The sequence below is a fragment of the Orcinus orca genome, chromosome 2 (assembly GCF_937001465.1).
Source record: "Orcinus orca chromosome 2, mOrcOrc1.1, whole genome shotgun sequence".
NCBI classification, from domain to species: domain Eukaryota; kingdom Metazoa; phylum Chordata; class Mammalia; order Artiodactyla; family Delphinidae; genus Orcinus; species Orcinus orca.
The window spans coordinates 151254699-151272995 of NC_064560.1; the positions used below are offsets into that span (position 1 = coordinate 151254699).

The 18297-nt window shown below is 39.1% G+C and overlaps 1 protein-coding gene across 1 annotated transcript; it reads left to right on the forward strand.

Annotated features, from left to right (window-relative positions):
- Positions 1-625: 625 nt before the first annotated feature.
- Positions 626-4178, forward strand: ARF6 (ADP ribosylation factor 6). The gene has a single exon (XM_004270032.3). It carries the CDS (start codon positions 888-890, stop codon positions 1413-1415), a length of 528 nt encoding a protein of 175 aa, XP_004270080.1. The 5' UTR covers positions 626-887; the 3' UTR covers positions 1416-4178.
- The last annotated feature ends 14119 nt before the right edge of the window (positions 4179-18297 follow it).

Here is an 18297-nt window from a genome sequence, read left to right on the forward strand (position 1 = left end):
CGGGTGAGAGTCCGAGATTCGCGGGGGTGGGGGCTGGCCGCACCTGCGAGCCCTCTGAGCCGCCGTAGCCCCGCCCCTCCGCGCGTGGCGCCCCGACGCTTAGCGCGCGGGCTGCTCTCTTTACAGAGGTCGCTCTTGTCTGAACGGGCGGCCTCTGCTGCGCCTGCGTGGTCGGGAGGGGAAGTGAGGCGGTTTCCTCGGCGCCTTTTCCGGCGGCGGAGGCGGCGGCGGCGGCGGCGGCAGAGCTGGGAGGAGGCGGTGGAGGCCGGAGGGAGCCCGCGCTCGGGGCGGCGGCTGGAGGTAACCTCCTGGGCTGAGCTGGCAAGGCGGGCCCCCTCGGTCTCCACTCTCCTCTGGGGCTCTAGCAGTAACTTCCTTCTCCCTGTCTCTGTCTGCAGGCAGCGCACCGAGTTCCCGCGAGGATCAATGACCTGACGGGGCGCCGGAGCCGCGCTGCCTCTCGGGTGGCCTGGGTCGCTGGTGAGCGTGGTGCTCGCGGACCGGGAGCCGGGCCGAAGGGCCGCAGTCTCCCGCGGCGGAGCGAGTAGAAGGCGGAGGAGCGGGAACCGCGGCGGCGCTCGCGCGGCGCCTGCGGGGGGAAGGGCAGTTCCGGGCCGGGCCGCGCCTCAGCAGGGCGGCGGCTCTCCCGGCGCAGACTCAGCGTCCCGGCGGCCGCGGCGACTGGAGGAATCAAGTTGTGCGGTGGGTGATGCCCGAGTGAGCGACGGGTCCGGGCCTCTCCCCCGAGGAGGCGACTCCCACGCAGGCCGCACGGGCGCCCTCGCGATTGGGAGGCTCCGTTTCGGTTTCGCGGCGGCGGCGGCGGCGTTGTTGGCGGAGGGGACCCGGGACACCTGAATGCCCCCGGCCCCGGCTCCTCCGACGCGATGGGGAAGGTGCTATCTAAGATCTTCGGAAACAAGGAAATGCGGATCCTCATGTTGGGCCTGGACGCAGCCGGCAAGACAACCATCCTGTACAAGTTGAAGCTGGGCCAGTCGGTGACCACCATCCCTACCGTGGGTTTCAACGTGGAGACCGTGACTTACAAAAACGTCAAGTTCAACGTGTGGGATGTGGGCGGCCAGGACAAGATCCGGCCGCTCTGGCGGCATTACTACACCGGGACCCAGGGTCTGATCTTCGTAGTGGACTGCGCCGACCGCGACCGCATCGACGAGGCCCGCCAGGAGCTGCACCGCATTATCAATGACCGGGAGATGAGGGACGCCATAATCCTCATCTTCGCCAACAAGCAGGACCTGCCCGATGCCATGAAACCCCACGAGATCCAGGAGAAACTGGGCCTGACCCGGATTCGGGACAGGAACTGGTATGTGCAGCCCTCCTGTGCCACCTCGGGGGACGGACTCTATGAGGGGCTCACATGGTTAACCTCTAACTACAAATCCTAATGAGCCTCTTCTCCGCCCATCCCCCGGAAGGAGAGAAATCAAAAACCCATTCATAGGATTATCGCCACCATCACCTCTTTCAGTTGCCACTTTCTCTTCTTTGAATTTGAACTCTGGAGTTACCGTTCTGCGGTTTGGGGGAGGGGGTTAGGGGTTTTCTTTTTTGTTTTGTTTTCTTTTTTTTTTCCTTTGCTTTGCGTTAGGATGCTCTGATCTGACTTTTTTGACATGAACACAAAGTGCTAGATGCTCTTGTTGACTTCCAGCAAATGGGATGGGGGAAATATAGCAGTTCTTGGTAAATTCCTTTATAATAATGGTTTGATTTTTTTATTTCGAGAGAATCTTCTTTTCCAATGTATGCTTTTTTCCTTTTTGCCCAGTTTCCTTATCACTTGCTGTAGATGGCTTATTTTGCATTCATGCAGACTGTGTTGCAAGTCTGTTTCATCTAGTAAACTGAAAATTATTGCTTAATCAAACTGCCGTTTGTCTTTTATATTTAAGGCCTTTTTCCCCTCCCTTATGAGTTCTGACTTTAACTTAGTAAATTCAAATGTGACCTTTTATATCTAAGACCAGTATAGTAAACAGCCCACGGTGGCAAATAATGAGTAATATCATTGTAATATGTTCCAGTTGCACATCACTGTGTTAAACAGGTAATGTAAGAAGTTCTTTGAAATTTCAACTCTTAAGTTCTGAAACATACATCATGCATGAGTAAGGATAAAACTCAAGTTCCCCGTTACATAGCTAACTTACACTGCATAAAACTATGAAAATGTAACCTGTCAAGGACACAGATTTTTTTTTTCACTGCAAAGTTAGCAACTTTGCTGTGTTTTCCCTTTTTTAACTTTAAAAATAGACTTTTCCAGAAAATGGAGCAATAATGGTGTATGCCACACACAGATGAAATATTTGTAGATATTTTAAGTGACTTTTGGGCAAAACTGGAATATATACTTTTACCATGTTTCAAATGTCTAAGACCAATAGTTTTTAAATTACTAGAATGTTTATTCATGAATAAAGCATTTAACAGTTCAAATTACATGCACCTTTTACCTAGCTGGAAAAAAAAATTCGTGTTTCCACATTACAGCAATTGATTAAGCTGAAGATATAAGTCTTTTTTTTTTAATAGATGAGTGATCCATATCTCCATTAATTAGAACACTGGAAAAGATGTTTTATGGAAAAGGTATTCTGTTTGATTAACTCATGCTAATAGTCAGATACCCTGTTGGTTCAATAATACACTATCTCCTTTGAGGAAGGAAATGTGATGAATGAATGATGTGTAGACTTGAGGAATGACAAAAGGGGAAGTAGGATGCAGAGGAAGAACCTACAGATGACAATGAATGTAAACTTACTTTTCTTCAAGGGTAAGCAGTGTGCTCACTGGTGATATCTAGATCCTAACAAGATTACTTGCTTAGCTGGTTAGGACCAGTAACTAGATTATTGAGACCACTATGATAATACTTTGAACCAAATGTTAATGCTTGATACAGAATTGTGTAGCAGCATCTGGTTCTTACATAGCCTTAAGGATTCATTTTAGAGATCCTCAAGGAATTAAACTTAGGGAATTCAGAAATGTAGACTGCAAAGGCAGTATACAGGAAAAGGTGGAGTGGGTTTTGTTTATGAGGGTGTCTGAAAACTAAAATTGAACGGGATATCATGGTATATGATTGGACAGTATTGGTCCTTCATGCTTTGGCCATATTGTATAATGGAGCTTTTACCAAAGATGTATGAGAAGTATAAGGCTATAGAAAGTTAACTCTTCAAAGTAAAACTCCTGACAAACATTTTACTTAAGGCAGATGAGAAGAGGTGCTATGTTGTAGGCTCCTAATGGTGCAGAGGGATTTTTGAATTCAAATGCAACTAAAGTATAAAGTTCTCAGTTTCACTTTAGTAGAAGTATCTCTAGAAATGAAGCTGACACACATCTAAGAACATTTTAGTTGCTTTTAAAATTCCCATAGCTCCATCATAAATTTAATTACTAGTGTTTTAAACGATTACATATTAAGGTACATAAACATGGGTTATATAAATATCAATGTTATAGTAACATCCTGAAGCGACAAGCACAAAGGTATAAATGCCTAAACTGGAGGAAACTTGAAACCCTCATGTTAATTCTTAAATGTAGTATTTCTAACTTGTGACAGACAGATTGGTAGGCAGCCATTTTTTGTTTGTCTTAAAATAACTGGGGGCATAGTTAAAATTTTATACATCAAGTGATTGCTATGGAATGTTGCAGGTGAGATGTGGTTATTTTTAGTTTATATGAAATGTCTTAACTGAAGGTGGGGGGAGGAGGGAAAGCAAATATTTGAAATTTGGAAAACCTTAAACCTTTTGCTAAGAAATTGTAATTTTCACTTACATTTTCTTTAAGGATATAAAAGGTTGATAATTGATGTAGTTAAATTGAATCATAACCACTGATGATCATGGGGCAGGTAATTATAGCCTGCAAAAAAAGTTACAATCTAAGAAGTTAAGAAATAAGATCCTGAAGTTTTTGTTTAATTGCATCAATTTCTGTATTTTATGTGAATTTATAAACTGAAGTAAGTTTTCAATGAGGTTAATCTTGTCTAATATAAGTAAATGAGTCTGTAGACTGTGATCTCCCCAAACTAAAAAGTACAGTACTTGGAATTGTGTTCTTTATGGTTGTAGTGTTGGTAAAGCACTAATATGCAGAAAATAAAGGAATTACACAGTGCAGTTTCTCACGTTACGTTACTCGTTTGAACTAGATTAAGTGGGACGTGTGGTGTGTTGGGCCATGTTATTCTCCAGGGATATATGGTATAAAGTAACTTAGTTTGGGAGTCACCTAGCTTTTATATGAAGAAAAAAGAGAATGTTTGGTTCTTATAATCCTGGCTATATAGGAGGTTTTGCCCTGATTTAGTTACACCAAATTTAATCTGATTTTATGATAACTTAGGACACAAAAGCAGTTGGAAATTTTTTAAAAATGAAAGTTCTATAGCAGTTTTTATTATGCTACTGCTTTTTCAGAAATCACAACCTTCGAGTTTTTAGGACAGAACTGTGTCTCTAAAGAATTGGCCTACGGAGTAGTCTTAACCCTTGACAATTGACTTTTGGATTTTAGAAAGTTTGTCTTTCAGAAACCAAGGTTTCTTGTCTGATAAGAATGGCAGAATTGTAGCCATTTAGAAAATAAAACAGTAGATGAAGAATAACTTGTTGGATAAAGGGGTTTTTAAACACAGTTCCTTTCCTTGTAGGCCTCCCTTCTTGTATTAGCAATTTTTGTAGTTTGATTTTAGAATATCTTAGTGTGATCTCTAGTGTGATTTAACTCCCACATTAATGTTGTTAATGGCTATCAAGTATCAATTTACCAGAGATAGCAGTAGAAGATATTTTACACTTTAGTGAGTTTTTATGTTTTAATATAATTTAGAAATATAGTAGCCATAATCTGAATGGTGGTGGAGCTTACTAAATTCCCAAAGTTATTTCCTCTATATCTTGCCAAATATATATGTGGATTATGATACGGCAGATCTTTCCTTATAGGTAAAAATTGTAAAACCACATATAGCAATTAAAAATAACTTGTGTAATCACTGAGCCTAATGTATTTGGAGTATAATATTCAATAGAATCTAGCCTTTTGCTTTGCTTATATTGAATGGTAAAAGACAAAGTAGGAAAGATTTGCAATTACAATATTATGAAATTTATAAAACGGGAATGTTGGGAGATGGAGTGATAGAAGAGGCAAAGTAACTTTTCCCTCCCCACTTTGCTAAACTTGAAAGTTGCCAGACTAGATTAGTGAGTTGAATGGTCAGGGAATAAATACATACAGGTGAGGTCAAAGAGGCAGAACGGGTCTGTAGAGGGGTTTAGGACTAACAGTTGAAATTTGTTATTAAATAAGTCAAAGTAATGGTAAACTTCCAGGGAATTAGTCTAGAAATAACTTACTTTGTGGGACAGTAAGAAAATGGGTTTGAACTTTTTCCCCCTTTATTTAAAATGTTTTATGACTACTTGAAACAAAAAAGTATTTGTCAATCTTCTTGAATACCTTTCCACTTATCTTCATTTAGATATACAGTTGACCCTTGAATAACATGGGTTTGAACTATGTGGATATAAGTGGGTCCACTTATTCATGGATTTTCATTTTCCAATAGTAAACACTACAGTACTACACAGCCTGGGGTTGGCTGAATTAGTGGATACTGTACAACTACAAAGTTACATGAGGATTTGGATTTTCGATTTTGCAGAGGGTCAGCGCTCCTAACCTCGGAGTCGTTCAAGGATCAACTGTATTTCCTCTATGGTATTTGTTTCATAAGTGTGAGGGTAGGTTTATTTATTGAGAGCCTACTGATGTGCCTGGCACTGTTCTAGGGACAGGAGATATATCAGTGAAAAAAAAAAATCTGCCTTCATGGAACTTATATTGGTGTTGGGGGGTGGGAGTGAGAAATAAAAACATGTTAGGTGCTATACTATGTATTACATAGTATGTTATATATATAGGGAGACTGGTAGACATGTATTCAGAGAAGTCCTCATTGAGAAGGTAACATTTGAGCACATTTGAGGGAAGAAAAGTTAATATCAGTGGAATTGATATAGTAACAAAAAGATAATATGTATAGTGTGAAGCTGGGGTGGGGAAACTGGCCAAAGGCAAATCTGGCTACCATTTTTTTTTTTAAAGTCTTTATTGAATTTGTTACAATATTGCTTCTGTTTTATGTTTTGGTTTTTTGGCCCTGAAGCATGTGGGATGTGGGATCTTAGCTCCCCAACTAGGGATCGAACCTGCACTCCCTGCATTGGAAGGTGAAGTCTTAATCACTGGACCGCCAGGGAAGTCCCTACACTTGTTTTTATAGGGACTAAGCTAAGAATGGTTTTTTATATTTTAAAGGATTTTAAAAGACTGCTCAAAAAAACAACTGTGATTATGTGACAGAGACAGTATTTATCCTGAAAAGCCTGAAATATTTACTTATCTGGCCGTTGATTGAAAATGTTTCTTGACTCCAGATCTAAAGCCCAATTTTTATTTATTTATTTTGGCCACACCAGGCAGCTTGCGGGATCTTAGTCCTCCAACCAGGGATTGAACCCATGCCCTTGGCAGCGAAAGCGCGGAGACCTAACCACTGGACCTCCAGGGAATGCCTGCCACAGTCTTACCACGTTTGAACAGTTAGTGAGCTTTGAGACTTACATTTAAGTAGTCTAACCTGGATTTTTTTTTTCCCCTAGATAAGTTTAAATATGTGAAATCAGTAGTTTTTCAGTTATCAGTTTTAACATTCTTAAAATTTTTGTGAATAATTTCATTAAAAGTGTTTATTTTTATGGTGGTTTTACTGGTCTTTGGAAATAAGTTAAAACATGCTTTTCTGTTCAAAGTGCCCTTTCCTCCAGAGAACCTAGCTTAGTTTGGAATAGTTTCAGGTAACATCATTGAATTGTGGCTTTTATTCAGTTGGTACTACTGTAATCAAGGCCTGAATCCAGTACTTTTTATTATGAAACTTTGTAAGATGAAGTGTTTATTGAATTGGAAATTTGGTTTATTGAACCGGATATTTGGTTTCTTCTTGTATTATTCCTCTAACCAGTATAAACTAGGAAAAATAATTTACTTCACACATGAATTACTTCTTGCGTAGAGAGTTGTCCTATACTACTTACATAGTAGGATTTGGGAATCCATAACTATCTTAAAAGAGAACCTAAAACTAGGAGTTATGGAAGTAAGTTTTATGGAGGACATTTACAAGTGAGCTTTAAAAAATAAAAATAATTCTTGTTCATAGAAAGATTTATGTGAAACTGATTATTCTGTTTCCAATTACATCTGAATAGACTGGCCTGAGAAGGTGATAGCATGAGAGGGCAAAAACCGAATTTGTTAAAGGAGTGATAGAAGCAAGGATCTGGACCTCTGAAGTTTATTCTAATATGGCAAACCAAAGTGCTTTCTCTCCATATCTTTTTATTTCTAGAAGTTAGTTTTGTGAACAAGTCCTAGGTTGGAGCTAGGTGAGCCTGAAGAGACCAAATTGGGAAACATTCTAAGAATAATAAGAATTAGCATTTTTTGAATGTTTGCCATGTGCCAGGCATTGTTCTAAGTATTTCATGCATATTTTCTTAATCCTCACACCGCCTTGGAAGAAAGGGCTCCCGTTTTATAGTTGAGAAAACTGAGACTTAGAGAGGTGTATGTTAATAAGTAGCAGAGCCAGACTTTGGACTCAGGTAGTCTGTACTATACTGGGACTGTGACCAAGGTGAACCATTGGTTAATAATGTACTTAAAATTTTGTGTGCTTTGTTTACAAAAGGCTTACTCTGAGTAATATCCCAAATTTTCTTATTCGATCATCAACAGATTTTGAGTCCCTGTATAATTTGAGTCTTTCTGTATAGTAGAGAACATGATATTGTATTAGACTTCACTTGAGAAAATTTTTTTTTCTATAAAAATGACATGTGACTACCTGATAGATTGTGAATTTTACAGATCATCATGAAAAATAGGAAAAGTTTTCACTGAACTGATTATTTGTATGGTTATATATAGACTCCTTTTAAGAAAGTTTTAGAAAATTCAGAGTGCACAATTTATATTGTCTCAACCTGATAAATTCATAACTACAGACATTTCAGTTATTGTTTAATAAGTGAATTTTTTGCTTTTTAGATCTCATTACAGCTCACTGTTTTGTAAGTGACAGCAAGAGCCTAGAGTCCAGGGTTAGCGAGGGTGTTTTAATCATGTATTTCGTAATTTAAGCTGGGACTTAAGGATAAAAGTTGATAATTTTGGTAAAATGCAAAATGCCTTATTTAACAGTCCTATTTTATTTCTCAGTAATTTCTATATGAGGTGAAATTTAAGGCTAGGTAAGACATACATATGAAATGTTCAAAGTAAGTAATCAAGTCTATCAAATACTAGACTTAGAATAGAGATATATTGTAGACTGGAGTGGGCTGGAGAAGGCCAGTGGGAATTGAATTGGATGAACCTACAAAGTCAGAGGAATAACAGTATTACTACTTAACTGCATGCTCATTGCGTGCTAGGCACTGTTTTAAGTGCATGCATGCATTATCTCATTTAAAATGTGTGAGCAAGGGTAGTAATCTACATATAGTATTTGGGAGATAGAGAATAGACTTGTCTGACTAGGGTTGCCAGATTTAGCAAATAAAAATACAGAGCACCCAGTTAAATTTCAATTTCATGTAAACATTAACTTTTCAGGACAGGTATATCCCAAACAGTAGACTAAAATTGTTGTTTATCTGAAATTCCAATTCAACTGGGTGACCTATATTTTATCTGCCTTCCTATGTCTGACTGGAGTGGTAGGAGAGGAGGTAAGTTTCAAAATGGAAATTAAAAATGGAATTTTTAGAACGCCTCAAGAACTAGACCAAGTAGTTTGGATATTATTTTCTGTATCATGGAAGCCACTGAATTTTAAAAATATTTGTATAGCGGGAGGTAGTCACAGTGTTTAGGAATATTAATCTAGTAGTTTTGTACAGAATCATGTATCAGGGTCATGGATAGAGGTTGGAAGAAAGAAGACCTTTCAAGAGACTGTTAATTCAGTTGAGAGAACAAAGATCAAGTATAGCATTAAAGAAAATGAGAAACAAAAAAATAAAAAAAATTTTTTTTTTTTGCTGCTTTGGGTCTTCATTGCTACACTTTCTCTAGTTGCGGCGAGCGAGGGCTACTTTTTGTTGTGGTGCACGGGCTTCATATCATGCTGGTTTCTCTTGTTGCGGAGCACAGGCTCTAGGAGTGGGGGCTTTAGTAGTTACAGCACATGGGCTCAGTAGTTGTGGCACACAGGCTTAGTTGCTCCACGGCATGTGGGATCTTCCCGGACCAGGAATAGAACCCATGTCCCCTGCATTGGCAGGCGGATTCTTAACCACTGCGCCACCAGGGAAGCCCCAGAAAAAAATATTTTAAAAGAAAAAATGAGAAACAGTGAGATAAAATAAAAGTGGTGGACATACATTAATGTGGAGGGAGAAAGAATTCAGGATTGTGATCCTTAATTTTTATGTACAAGATAATGGTAGCACCACTGATAGAAAGAAACCAGGATATATAGCAGCTTTGAATAGAAACACTTGGATAATTGGGTAAGGTATCTCATTTGCAATCTTGAAAAGAGATTGAATCTGTTAATACTCTCTTTTGTAACTATTCTCTCTTAGAGCAGTGCTGTCCAATATATATATATATATATATGTGTACATATATATTGCAAGGCACATATGTAATTTAAGATATTTAATATGTAATTTAAAACATAGTCATGGGCTTCCCTGGTGGCGCAGTGGTTGAGAATCTGCCTGCTAATGCAGGGGACACGGGTTCGAGCCCTGGTCTGGGAAGATCCCACATGTCGCGGAGCAACTAGGCCCGTGAGCCACAACTACTGAGGCTGTGCTCCGCAACAAGAGAGGCCGCGATAGTGAGAGGCCCGCGCACCGCGATGAAGAGTGGCCCCCGCTTGCCACAACTGGAGAAAGCCCTCGCACAGAAACGAAGACGCAACACAGCAAAAATAAAGTCTTTAAAAAAAAAAAAGTCACATTTTAAAAAGTAAAAATAAATAAACAGGTGAAATCAGTTTTAATAATATTTTTTAACCCAATGTATCAAATATATTATTTCAATGCCACCGGTATAAAATAATTATTAATGAGATATTTCACATTCTTTGTTTCACACAAAATCTTCAAAATCCAAGTGTATACAAAATTATATACCTGAAGCACATCTCAGTTAGGACTAGGCACATTCCAGTGCTCAATAACTTCATGTGGTTAGTGACTATCATATTGGACAGTTCGTTTTTAGAGGATGGTCATTTCTTTCTGATACCATGCCTACAATTTCAGTAACTGCATTAGAGGATATCAGTTAAGATCATTGAGATACGATGAACTTCTTAGGCCAGGGATTGGCAAACTATGATCTGTGAGCCAAATCTGGCCCACTGCCTGTTTTTGTAAATGAAGTTTTATTGGAACGTAATCATGGTCATTTATTTGTGTGCAGTCTAGGCTGCTTTTGCACAGTGACAGCAGGGTTGAGTAGTTAGGACAGAGACCATATGGCCCACAAAGCCTAAAACGTTTACTATCTGGTCCTTTACAGAAGTTTGCCACATCTTTCTAGGTCCCATACTAAAATTCCAAGAAAAACCCATACTTTATACATTTAAATGAGTTTTCAGAAAGAAAGAATATTGAAACAGTTAAAAGATAATGTATATGTTGATTCATTTATTCACCAAGCATTCATCTACTAGGTTCCAGACACGGCACTAGGTCCCATAGCAGGAATAAATAAATGTCCTTAATCTTCAAGAAGGTCACAGTCTAGTTGAAAAATAGAAACATGTACACAGATAATTACAAAGATGTGCTATAACAGACAGTGCATTGACTGCACACCAGTGAGGCACCTTCCTCTGGGGAATGGAAGGCTTCAGAAGAAGACCATCTGAGGTCAGTTTTAAAGGATGAGTAGGAATTATTCAGATAAACAAGAGGTGGTTGACATTTGAGGCAGAACATTATGTGCAAAAGCCAGAAAGTGTTAACATAGCACCACCAGGAATTTACAGTTTATTATGCCTGGAGTTTAGGGTGGACTGGTGTGAGATGAAGATAGAAAGATGATGAGGGGCTGGATCATGAAGTGCCTTTGGTTTTTTAAGGACTTTGGATCCTATAATTTGGGTACTAGGAAACCTTGTGGGATTTTTAAGCATGAAATTGCATGAAGTTTACACTTCAGGGAGCTCACCAAATACTGTGTAAAGGATGAGTATAAAGATCCTAGGCAGGAAACCTACTGTATAGACAAGATGAGATAGAATTCCCTAGTTGAGGGCTTCCCTGGTGGCGCAGTGGTTGAGAGTCCATCTGCCGTTGCAGGGGACGCGGGTTCGTGCCCCGGTCCGGGAGGATCCCACCTACCGCGGAGCGGCTGGGCCCGTGAGCCATGGCTGCTGGGCCTGCACGTCCGGAGCCTGTGCTCCGCAACGGGAGAGGCCACAACTGTGAGAGGTCCGCGTACAGCAAAAAAAAAAAAAAAAAATCTTAAACATTACTAGTCTATCAACTGAAGATAGTGGGAAAAGAAAGGCTTTTGGTTCATTAATCAAAAACTTTGGGGACTTCCCTGGTGGCACAGTGGTTAAGAATCTGCCTGCTGGGACTTCCCTGGTGGCGCAGTGGTTGAGAGTCCGCCTCCCGATGCAGGGAACACGGGTTCGTGCCCCAGTCCGGGAAGATCCCACATGCCGCGGAGCGGCTAGGCCCGTGAGCCATGGCCGCTGAGCCTGCACGTCCGGAGCCTGTGCTCCGCAACGGGAGAGGCCACAACAGTGAGAGGCCCGCGTACCGCTAAAAAAAAAAAAAAAAAAAAAAAGAATTCCCTAGTTGAAGCAATGGGTATGGTGGTGGAGAGGAGAGGATACATCTGAGAAATACTTGAATGATATTTTGCGAAGTATGTTCTGTGGCACACCGATCACAGAAGATAATCCTTGGAAAAAAGGCTGCCAAGCTATTTGGGAAACGCTTCATATTGTTAACTGCATTTGGGAGTCACAAGGCACTTTAGCAGTATATTGAAGATTCTTAGAAGTCCTGCCTTAACCCAGCATTTCCCAAACTCATTTGATCACCAAACCCTAATATTTAAACAAACAAACCAATAAGGGTTCCAAGGACTATGGTTTGGAAAACACTATTTTAGAGACAGAATAAACAAGTTTGGGCCAACGGAATGAGAGGGAACAAGGGGGAAAGTCTGCATGAATGACTGCTAATGAAGGTTATAATTATAGAAATATAGAGGGAAAAGAGCAAGTTTAAGGGGAGGAAGGAGATGACATACCCAGTTTTGACAGCAAGTTTTAGACACCTATGGCATGAACATTTACATGGAGATATCCAGTCTATATCCAGTTAGGACATCTAGTCTACAGGTAGAGGTTTAGAAGTTAGCTTGTAAATGGCTTTTGAAACCATAGATGCTAGTGAGATTTCCTGGGAGTGAGAAGAATAAAGGGCAGAGGATGGAACACCTCCCTGGGGAGCACCAATGCTTAAGGGGTGGGTAGAAGAAGAGGGTGTTAACAGAGAAGACTGAGAAGACAAGGAACAGAATATCAGTGATGTCATATCCTCCAGGGAGATCAAGAAAGCTGAAGTACAAAATAAGTTCTTTGGAATTGACATTAGAAAGTCATTGAGATCTTCCTTAGGTAAGTTTGAGAGAAGTGGTCAGAAACTAGTTTGTAACAAAAAGGATAGGAGGTAGTAGAGAAGCTGTTGATAGAAGTGGTCTGAAAAACTGGAGATGAAGGGATGATAACACTGTAATAGAAGAGGGTCATTTAATTTTCAAAACATTATTCAGATAAGTAGGTATTGATTATTGAGGGTGGAGTGGGGAATGAAGAACATGTGCTCCCTACCACCCATTTCCTAGAGGGAAAGGAAAATTGAAAAAAAAGAATCCATTTGAAAAATGTTCATCTTAATTTCTTTACGCTACTTTTTTTGTTGTTGTTTTTGCTTAGTTAGACCTCTCTTCTTGGAAATGCCTACAGTGACCATGCCCAAGTAATTCTAGTCCCACTATAATTAAAGATGTGATGGTGGTACCCCTATCTCACAAATGTGGAAAATAAGCCATGGTGGCTATGACCTGTCCAGTAAATCACAGCAATTAGTGATATGGCTGAGACTAGACACAAAATTTATTTGTACTTATCAATCATATAGCCATGGACTGAAATTTAAAAGAATTTCTAAAATTCAGGCATCATGATTAACCTAATCCCAGAGTTACCAATATACTATGAAATTTCTCTTAAGATTTGCAAACTGACACAATACTTTCTGTCAGCAACAGTTCAGGATATTTCTTCCACAGTGATTTAGGAGTTAGAGGGGGAAATTCTACAAGATGACAAAACGGTGTATAGTATTAAATAACAGCATATGTTATTGAATAATTATTGTGTGTCTGCCAGTGTGCTGCAGGCTTTAAATGTTACCCTCACAACAGACTAGCAAAATAGGTGGTATTATCTCTCATTTCACAGGTAAGAAACTTAATGGACAAAATTTAAGTAATTTGTCCATGATACCGCAGCTATTAAATGGGAGAGCCGATAATTCGTACCCAAGTCTTACTGACCTCAAAGCAACAGCCTTTAGGAAGGGAAGGTTCTAACAAACTGCAATAAAATTTTTTTTTTTTTAAACAGGGAACCCAGTAAGACATGGTGGCAGTGATCCAGGAGATCTGTCTGTCATTAAGCCAATTTATCAGGTGATTGTGGGTGCTTCTGGGGACAAAGCAATATTTTGGAGGGACAGGGACTTGTTTGAAGTGTATGAGGAAGGTGATTCCCTCCAATGAATGAAAGAGTTGGCAATTTTAAATAACTCCCAAACATTCTTCTTTATGTATCCACTAGCGCCTGAGGGCCTGGTTGACAAGGAAGGCTTTGGGGTAGGGGGTGGGGCACAGATGGTGAGAAGGAAGAGGCATTCTTTTCTATCTTGCGTTAGATAAGGTGACATCAACTTAGTTTGAACTATATCTCTACATGCCCTCGATTAGGGGATGGTTTGCAAGCTGTTCTTTTTCAACAGCAGCATCAGTACACATGGTTTCTGAGCTCTGTTGTAGCTGGCTAGATACCATCTTGCCCTTACTTGGAGAGGATGAGCCGGATGTGTTCTGTTTTGGGCGTGTGTAGACATGCCTTTGGTGCATTCATGTTTAGTTCTCTTCATTTGTCTTTGTGGGTCTTGACTTTGCATTAGGTAAGCTCATGAACATATTCATAAGGAACTCAACATTTGAGCTATATAAATATTTAAAGAATACTTGGAAAAACAAAATGAAGCACAAGCTTATTTTCAAAGGGTTGTGCGGGGTAGCAGAAAGATACGCATTTTAATGAAATCATTTTTGTGCCAGTGACATTTCTAAGAGGTGGAAAAAACACCTCTGAATTTTTTCAAAAACTTTTGGAAAAATCCACATAGCGTGTTTGAGTTTGAGTCACTGTTAATTGAATTATATAATAGGAGTTCAATATCAAACATGTATAAAAGCTTGTAGAAAGACTTAGTTTCTTTCAAAGATTATGATGTGGTAGCACAGGAAAGCTAGCTCTATAGTGTCAGAGGTTTATTTCCACCCTGTACTGCGTTAAAATTGAAAAGGGGAGGGGAAGGCAAGGCAGTGTTAAAGCCAGGAGGTTGAATCATCTAAGGAAATGAGTCAGTGGCTATGAACCACAACTTTCCTTTTTCTGAGGCTTTGACTTTGAGAATTTAATGTTGAATTATTTAAAAAAATCTTCTTCCTTGCTATAAGTAAATTTAAAATACAAGCTTTTTTAAAAACAAGAATCCTTTTAATATTAGTGCTTGGGATTCATTCATTTTTTTCAACACGTATTTAGGGATATTAAAAGTAGTAGTTATATACTTCAAACTAAGAAAATATGTAGTGATCTGGTAGTAGGGCATTATGTCAGTATCTTTGTATTTATATCTAGCTCTAGGTAACCAATAGTGATTCTTAATCAACTTTTAAAACAAGATTTTTTTTTTTTAAAACAAGATTTTTGAGGTTAATAACTGATGACTCATTTATAGACTTAACAGGACAAACCTGGGAAGCTGGTAGCTATTGACACATAGTATTTCTATTTGATACACTTGAGTTTTTTCATAAGTCATGAATTATTTCCTAGGAACCTTGAGCCTACAGCTGAAATGAACACATTGCACTGTGGCTTATTTTTGAAATTTAAAAAATCTGAGCTGTAATTATCAAGTTTGGGGGTAAAGATAGGTAGGTATCACAAAGTAAACACTAGTACTGGTATGTGAACATTTCTCACCCTTTTGTGTTTGATTGCTTATCTTTATGATTTGAATTCTTTTTATAAGATTGAATTGCATTTTTTATTCTCTCCAATTCATAGATAATATTGATTTAAGGTAATGAATGAAGGCATCTCATACAGGAACCTAGTATTTAGGAACCTAGTTGAGGAATCTTAAGTCTTATTTTTTGTCATTGAGACAAACTTGAGTTATAGAACAAAAATTAAATTTTTATTCTTTTTTTTTTACTTAAATAGAGACATCTTGGAGAAAATATTTTAAATAAATGCTAACAGGTACTCTTTTATTATTTGTTAGAAATTTCATTGAATGGAGTATAGTTTTTATTTTATTTTTTTAAATTAAAAAAATTTTATTTACTTCTTTTTGGAGTATAGATTTTAGACTAGCACGGCAAATTTTCTAAGTTACATCCTGGGTAACTAATCTTTCTGTATGGTATGTATGGTTATTAGTATAGTTATTGTTTCCATATGCTTAGACATGTTAATATTTCTTTTTCCACACCTATGGCAATTTCTAGGCTGTGGTGGTTTTCTTTTTGTTTGTTTGTTTTTGTTTGTTTGTTTGTTTCTTGATGCACATCCCATCCTAATAAAACCTAAAGTATGTTGCCTACTGGTAGACTTCAGAGTGCATGTTGCTTTCCAGATCATCAAAATACTGACTTAGGAAACTGTGTGACTTTTAGATTCTGGATTACAGTGTTAGAAATACTACTGGAATTAGGCTCCGGAAACATCCTGTGTATATGTTGTGAATACCATTCATAGCATGGAGGGAGGACTGAAGGTGGAAGAGATGCTCCTCTCCTCAAATAGGTTATATAAGACAATTCCTACCTTTTCACAGGCGTTTTTAGGACAGGGTAGATTTGGGGAAAGAGCATAAGGTTTTGAGTCAGACAGACCCAGGTTTGCATCCTAGCCCTGCTACTCAGTAGCTAAGTAATGCTGGAAAATTTATCTCTTTGTCTGTTTCCTTTTCTAAACATGGGACTGGCAATGTTCACCCAGCAGGATTTTATCATTAAAAGTGGTAATTTAGGAGAAAGTCTCTAGCATAACATCTGGCATGGTAAGCACTCAATAGATGTTAGCTCTATTTTCCCTTTTCCTTCTAATTTAATAATTAAAAAATTAAAACACAAATAAAATTCAAAATTTATGCTAGCATCATCGAAATACTTAAAGACGAAATTATGTGACTAGGATTTGTATTAAAGTAACTTGGGGGGCTTCCCTGGTGGCGCAGTGGTTGAGAGTCTGCCTGCCGATGCAGGGGACACGGGTTCGTGCCGCGGTCCAGGAGGATCCTGCATGCCGCGGAGCGGCTGGGCCCTTGAGCCATGGTCGCTGAGCCTGCGTGTCCGGAGCCTGTGCTCCGCAACGGGAGAGGCCACAACAGTGAGATGCCCGCGTACCGCAAAAAAATAAATTAATTAATTAAATAAAAATAACTTGGGGGACTTCCTGGTGGTGCAGTGGTTAAGAATCCGCCTGCCAATGCGGGGGATACGGGTTTGAGCCCTGGTCCGAGAAGATCCCACATGCCGCGGAGCCACAACTACTGAAGCCCACGTACCTAGAGCCTGTGCTCCGCAACAAGAGAAGCCACCAGAATGAGAAGCCCGAGCACCGCAACAAAGATTAGCCCCTGCTCGCCACAACTAGAGAAAGCCCGCGCGCAGCAACGAAGACCCAACGCAGCCAAAAATAAATAAATAAATAAATTTTAAAAATAAAATAAAATAACCTGGGAGTGGGGAGTGGGTTTATAGGTGAAACCATATTGACCATCAGTTGGTAATTGTTGAAGCTGAGTGAATGGGTACATGGGTGTTCATCATTGGTATGTTTGAAATTATCCATAATAAAATGTTTAAAAAATTATGCTGTACGTAAAAAAATAGTCAGTGAGCAAAAACTTTCTCAAGGTGCTGAGGAACCAACTGTTTGTTGTACCTTTTTAAAGATGATGATTGAGAATAGGCATTATTGATTTATGAATGGTGGTAGTTTTTTTCCTTCAACTACACAAAATGTGTAGCCCCCAATTCTTTGCCTAAGAGGAAGCAATGTCAAGAGGGAAGTCTGAAAATATCCTGAAGAGGTTTAAATGCTTTTGTCTAATTATCTGAGTCACTCTTCAGGGTGGAGGTTCTGTGGCATGGCTCTCAGCCAACATAATTTTCAGCTGGAAAAAAAGAGTAGTTGGCCCAGGAAACACAGTGTCAAAAATGACTGCTATGACATTAAAACCAGCTTTATATGCAGACATTTTCTCTGTTATCTCAGGATAATAATGGATATGTAACAGTGTTTCCTCTTCTGCACCATATTAAATATTCTAAGAATGAATATATACCGAGTTACAAACATAATAGAAAAAATTCCAGAGAGTGAACAAGTGTGGACCACTTAGTTATATGGATGTGGCCGTTCCGTACAGCATTGAGATGTAGAAGAAAAAAAAAAGTATGGCTTTTTTCTGTTTAATGATTGATTCAAGGCACATTCATTACTGCAGAAAGCTAAAGATCTACTTGTTAAAAATCTCTTCAAATCTTTTGGGGTGAATCCTAAAGACTAATGTATTTGAGAAATACAGAATTGCTGTTAATATACTTAAACAATTGGCATTCATAATATAGGAATATAATTAGATTAATGTTCTTAGTATTCCAATCAAGTTTGATGTTCTTGATTATTAATTAAAGACTTACTTTTAAAGAACAAAATTAGAAGTCAAGTGCCAATTTAGAGAGAACAGGGACTTTCACTTTTCTGTTATGCATTTATAAAGTAATTGTTTATTTCTTAAAGCTTTCCCT

Excerpts from the sequence above, each read along its gene's own strand:
- ARF6 (XM_004270032.3), top strand. The coding sequence starts at position 888 with ATGGGGAAGGTGCTATCTAAGATCTTCGGAAACAAGGAAATGCGGATC.